The 6,099-nt window shown below is 36.4% G+C and overlaps 1 protein-coding gene across 3 annotated transcripts in view; it reads right to left on the bottom strand.

Moving 5' to 3' along the window:
- Nucleotides 1–5,809, bottom strand: part of LOC107475271 (uncharacterized) — a 20,834-nt gene extending 15,025 nt beyond the window's left edge. For all 3 annotated transcript variants that reach the window (XM_021135668.2, XM_052257132.1, XM_052257133.1), the window contains exons 1-2: nt 5,037–5,809; nt 2,239–3,313 (exon numbers count right to left, since the gene is read on the bottom strand). In XM_021135668.2, the coding sequence (XP_020991327.1) occupies nt 2,239–3,313; nt 5,037–5,563 (1,602 nt within the window). In that variant the 5' untranslated portion in view covers nt 5,564–5,809. The remainder of the gene's footprint in view (nt 1–2,238; nt 3,314–5,036) is intronic.
- Between the last annotated feature and the right edge of the window lie 290 nt (nt 5,810–6,099).

The following is a 6,099-nucleotide window of genomic DNA, read 5'->3' as shown; positions in this document are numbered from 1 at the left end:
CCAAGTGTTCTCATGTCGACTGCGTCAAAACGGGCTTGCAGTTTCATGCACTTGTGGTGAAACCTGGGATTTTTTGGGTGTGTTAGAGTCTACAATGCTTTTATGGATGCGTATGTGAAGTGTGGGCTTGTGGGTGGGTTTCAGATTCGGCCTCCATTCTATTTTGTTTTGCTTTAACCTTTTTCTTCTGGTTTATTTTACTTTTGCTTCATTCTGCTTCTGCTTCATCTTGTTTTTGCTTCTGTTTTATTTTGCTTTTGTTTCATTCTGTTTATACTTCTGTTTTTAAATTAGTTTTACTTTTACTCACTGATTACGTTAAAAAGAATTTTAATTATGCTAAATAATTCTGATTATGAGTTCTGATGATGTGTTTTGCTTGTAATTAGCTAATTATGTTATGACAAAATTCTATTTCTGATCATATTAAAAATTGATTATGACAAATTCTGCTATGAAACTAAAAGAGCTTGTTGGTAGAAGGAGGATGGTGACAAAAGAGGAGGGTGAAGAGATGGTGGATGAAGGGAGGAGGGGGAGTGATGGACGATGGTGAGGATGAAAGAGGGCAGAGCGTACGGGTAAGTCAATAAATTTATATTTTATAAATATTTTTTATAACGTTTATTGTTAATAAGAAATATAAACCGTGGTAACCCACAAGGGTTTATGTGCAATCAACTTTACTCATAAACCGTGGTGACTCTCCACGGTTTATGCATGCCATCTTTCCTTCGTAAACCGTGGTGACTTACCACGGTTTACACTCTATAATTTTTGCCCATAAACCGCTGGGACCTACCACGGTTTATGCACGTTTTGAAACCGTGGTGGGTTGCCACGGATTACATAGAAATGCCTTTTGCACAACAAGAATCAGTTTTGCACATTTGGGTAAACATTTTCTCTATTCTATTTATTTAAGTAACTTGCCGCTGAAAAAAATATTTCAACACGTGAACTTAAGAAATGTGATCCTAAAATTTTTTTATAAATTTTATTATTTTTAAAATTTGAGGATCGAATTTGTTATTTAAAATTAAAAAAAAATTAAAATTCGTATTCTCTAATCTTCTAATGAGAACTAACGAGGACGAGAACTAACGAGGACGATGTTCTTATTTTCCTACAAATTTTCCTTTTTCAAGATATGGACGAAGAAGTCACTAAGAATTTATTTCATTTCTGTTTATACGATGTATTGTGTTGTTTTAGTTATTTTTTTCTTGCCTTTATCTTTATCAGTATTATAAGAGGGATAGAAATTTATGATATGAAATGTTTGTAAGTTATCTTTATCAGTATTATAAAAGGGATAGAAATTTGTGATATGAAATGTTTGTAAGTTATTGCTATGTATATATATAATTTTTAGTATTGTATCTGGTTTGTATGTACGTATTTATGTTTTTCAACCTAAAAAGTTGTATTGAAAGGTTATATGTTTTAAGTCTTTAAATAGACTCCTATTTTAGTATTATATATGTTTAGAGTGGTCGTAATACCTAAATTATCAGAATGGCGCAGCCAGAAGTGTGACATTCTGATAGCAAAGGTGTTACAGCACCTATTGTAGAAAAAATGGGTTTGGACATATGAAAAGAACCGATAGAGTACCTAGTCAAGAGTGTGAATGAGATGGAAGATGGATAAGGGTGAAAGATAGAGGAATACCTAAAAATACTATCCATGAGGTAATTAACACATAGTAGGACAAGACTTTTTTGTTCTGCTAGGGAGTTAATGGCCTAAGCGTACAATGAATTTGGAGTTCACCAAGGATCGAATCCTTAACCTTTCGGATCTAGAACTCTAATACCATGTCATGAACTAACTCATTCCAAAAGCATAACCTGACAATACAATGTAACACTAATAGTTATATTTCTAATACTTCCTAAATCTCCATTGTATACGTTTGGGCCATTGGCTCCTTGTACTTTCTCTAAAACTAAAATCACGGTTAAAAAAAATGATGACTATAAAAAGACTAAGGTTACGATTATAAAATGTGACTTTTGATCTATAATCACATTTTTTATTTTGTAAGAAAAAGACCGTGATCTTTGCTTAAAAAACCATGATCGTTGACTATAGTCACGGCGATAATGGCCGCGGTTGAAAACTGTAACTTTTGCTAAACAAAAAAATGATCGTCATAGATTAAAGGTCACAATTATAGCCAAAAATATTGTAGTAATTATAAAACAAAAGAATAATTAGTAAAGCGATACTAACCGCGGGCTCCACTCGAATTTGTTCTCGAAGGATTTCTCTCCCAAAGTCACGTAGTAAGACATGCATTCCAAGGTTGTTCATGTGATCAAAGGCTACGAAGCATTTGTCTTCAAGGTTTCTTATTCCAATTTTGGCAAAGTCTCCAAAGGCATTTAATGCCTCAACTACCTCGTCTCGATTCATCCCATTTAAGAAACACGCTGCATCAAGGAATATCTCTTTCTCTGTACCGATCAAATCATCATCAATATGCCTTTTGAACACCTTTTTTAGTACGGGATGGAGAGATTCTGTGCATCTGTCTAATGCACTATCCAAATTGAAGCTTGTGAAAATTTTGGAACCAAGGACTTCCAAAGCCAGCGGTAATCTCCCAGCATAAGCAACTGCAGCTTGTGTATTAAATGCTGATATATCTCTTTTGTCCTTGCGATAATCAAACCCATGTGATTTGAATGCACACCGATTAAAAATCTCAAATGACTCGTTCTCATCCATTTCTTTCATTTCATGCACATGATCAACTCCAACCATCATGTCGACATTCCGAAGTAGTCCTCTATCTCTTGTTGTGATTATTATCATACTCCCGGGACCAAACCATCCACGACTTCCACACAAAGCATTTAACTGCTCCAATTTATTCACATCATCAAGTACAACAAGTAGCTTTTTATGAGAAAGAATTTCCTTTAGTTTCTTCTTCCCATTTTCAATGCTATCTATCTTTACTTGTCGTTCTGATGGGATGCAGATATCCATGAGAAGTCGTTCCTGTAAATAAGCACGCCTTGTTTGTTGTTCCCATACATGCTTAATATTTGGTAGGAAGCTTTTACCCTCAAAATTATCACCAATTTGATTATAAATGGATTTGGCTAATGTTGTTTTTCCAATTCCTACCATCCCCCATATCCCTAGTAGTACAACACCTGTGGGTTTGGGTTCGAGTAACAGTGGAACCAGATACGCACGATATGCTCCCATTGGATACTCAGCAATGAACAAGTCAGTCCTTTTTAGCATGCCTCTAACAAGTTCTACATGTTCCTTGATATCTTTATCATTATCACTCCTGTAAAATATCAACCAAATGTAAGCTAAGGTGGTGCATAATATCCAAATCAAAAGGAGAGAAGGCACTTTTGGTATGAAAAATGATATTCCCATATATAGTCCCTCCCAAAAGGCGAACCCCGTACCTTGCAGGTAATGTTCTCCCAGGACTTATAACCCACTTCAACTAAGCCAACCCAACTACTTGAATGTGGGAAACTTTCAATTTTTAACAACCAAGTTTTGAAAACTACACAACAACAACAATAGCAACAAAGCCTTGTCCCACTAGGAAGTTTTGGAAACTACACAAGGATAAAAATTTGGCTTGTTTCAGAATGGGCTATGAATGTTCTTCTTGTACAACTGATTACAAGGTCTGCTTGTTATTGGCTTGTTTCAGAATGGACTATGTACTTTTGTTTGGCATTGCCTGTCTTTGGATGCTCATGTTATATATAATGTTGTATGATGGCCACTCTTTAGATGCCTAAACTGCCTATAATAGTCCAAATGAGGCGAACCGGCAAAACCTCTCTCTCTCTCTCTCTCTTCTTCATACTTGTTGCGTTGGAGTTGGAAGAGGAGCGACCAACGGCCAATAGCATGGAGGCAGTCAATCGGCGACTAGTGGTCAAGGACAGAGTCAAGCTAAGGAACAAGCTTGCTAGTTGCTACTGTGACGGTCTAGAGGGGTGCTGTTGTGAAGCTTGAAGAGATGATAAAGAGTGACAGGGTGGAAAGTGAGGGAGTGAGTGGGTGGGTGAGTGGATGCAATAGTGGGGGGTGATGGTTGGAGGGCGTCCGCGATGAGGCAGAGGACAGTGATGATCCTATGGAGGCTCAAAGTGTTGCCACTGGCGCATAAGTAGACTAGGTATTAGGTAACATACATAACTGAAAGCATCGTACTTTTGACTAGTTTGTAGGTTGACATTTATATCCTCTCTTAGCTTTTAAAAATACTTTTGAAAATTTTCAATTACCATCTTCGCTTACAAACATACTTATTTCCTTCCTTCCTTCCTTCCTTCAGGTATAAACCGCTCCTTGTTACATCAAAATAAGCTTCACTAATTTCCATACCAAAATGAGGAGGAGAATGAGTTACTACTACATCCATAGATTGGTGAGCTGAATATTTGAGAGAGGTGATCGAATTTTGATATACCGTGGAGATATTGCTGGTTGCCTTGTGTTTATGCCAAGTTTGTGGGCTACAGTCTCATTTTCTTAGGTGTGCTTGAGGATGGTTTATGTATGTATTATGTATCTTTTCTTGTATAACTGGTGTTGAGATTTTTAATCTATCAAAAGAAAAAAGGGGGACACTGGTTGTGGGGATTGGAATTTTGAATTTGGAAGGTAGGTTTCAACAGGACCATGGCTAGGGTAAGAATAAAGAAGATAGGGTGGCTTTGCTTTTGAATGAGTAAGAAATGGTTGCAACTACAGATGTGGAATATAGAGGTTCAAAGGAGAATATTGAACAGGAAATAGAATAAGTATTTTATTTTTTTAATAAATTAAAATTATCAATAAATTATTTAATGAAGATATTTCATTTATTTTCAAATAACGGTTGCGAAAATATTTTGGGTACATTAAAAATTAATATATTTAAATATAAAAATTAATAATGTATCAAAACAAAAACAAAAATGAATATTGTTAAAATTAAATAAATAAAAAGGGCACAAGGCATTGAATTCATGAATTGGTTACCACTTATAGTCACTTACCAGGTCTCCTTAAAGTCAACTTCAACATGTGAATTGTTGCTGTAGCTCGTGCGAGCCCAGTGGTTGGGTCGGATTCTACAAATTCTTGCGAAAGCAATCTTCCAACATTCTACCTGATCTTTGTCTGAGATTCTCTTTGTGAGATCTTCAAAAGCTCTTCCAAACGCACCGATTTGGAACCGTACGGCATCTAGATATAAACCCAAGAAGACCGGCAGAACAAACTGGCCTGCGATTCTGTGACATTCAAGAATTTGCTCCAGAACTTGCAGACACCTTTCTGAACCAGCGTAGCCTTCTGTGAGAACAACCACGGAAATTCTTGAATTTTGTATCGCCTGAAGTTGTGAGGGGGAGATGTGGTGGTTGTCGTCGTTCCTGGGAAGCGCATCGTCGTCCCGGAAGACAGAGATTCCAGCTTTTTGTAGACAGGAGCAGAGACATGAAGTGTATGATTGGTTGGAATCAGGTCCGATTTCGGAGCTCAAGAAGACGTCATAAATGAGGTTAGGATCAAGATTATCCATGAGTTCGGATTCTTGGTTTTTTGGATAAGCGGGGAGAAGAAGGATTGCATACGGGATTAGTTCAAACTTGAGAGCTGAGAGGAAATTAGAGGACTAGAAACTGCAGGTTGATACAGCAAACCCCTTCCTCAGATTGCAATATAGTTCCTTTCCTTATGATTAAGTGTGCCCGCTTGACCCCAAAGAAAATGACAAGTACTTTATGGGAATTTTTTCCAAATAAATAATTTGTAGTATTTTTATTGAGATGCATGTATCTCTTGTCTTGTTTATAGTAGAAACTAAGGCAAGTTTTACTATGTAGATGGTTGTTGACTTTTATAGATGTAGAATTGTAGTAACAAATATAGATGAAGACATCTGTCTCAAGAGGAGACACAATCTGAATTTTGACAAAAAACTTGCAAAAGAGATTTAGTGGTATTCACGTGAGGAGGAGAGAAGATTGATGCTTTGATTTGATAATTATATTTTATTATGATTATTAAGTTAAAGTTGATTACCGTCGTCCTGTATCTTGGTCTTTTCACGTTTTT

Source organism: Arachis duranensis, chromosome 2 (assembly GCF_000817695.3).
Source record: "Arachis duranensis cultivar V14167 chromosome 2, aradu.V14167.gnm2.J7QH, whole genome shotgun sequence".
NCBI lineage: Eukaryota > Viridiplantae > Streptophyta > Magnoliopsida > Fabales > Fabaceae > Arachis > Arachis duranensis.
This window is presented reverse-complemented; position numbering and strand designations above follow the sequence as displayed.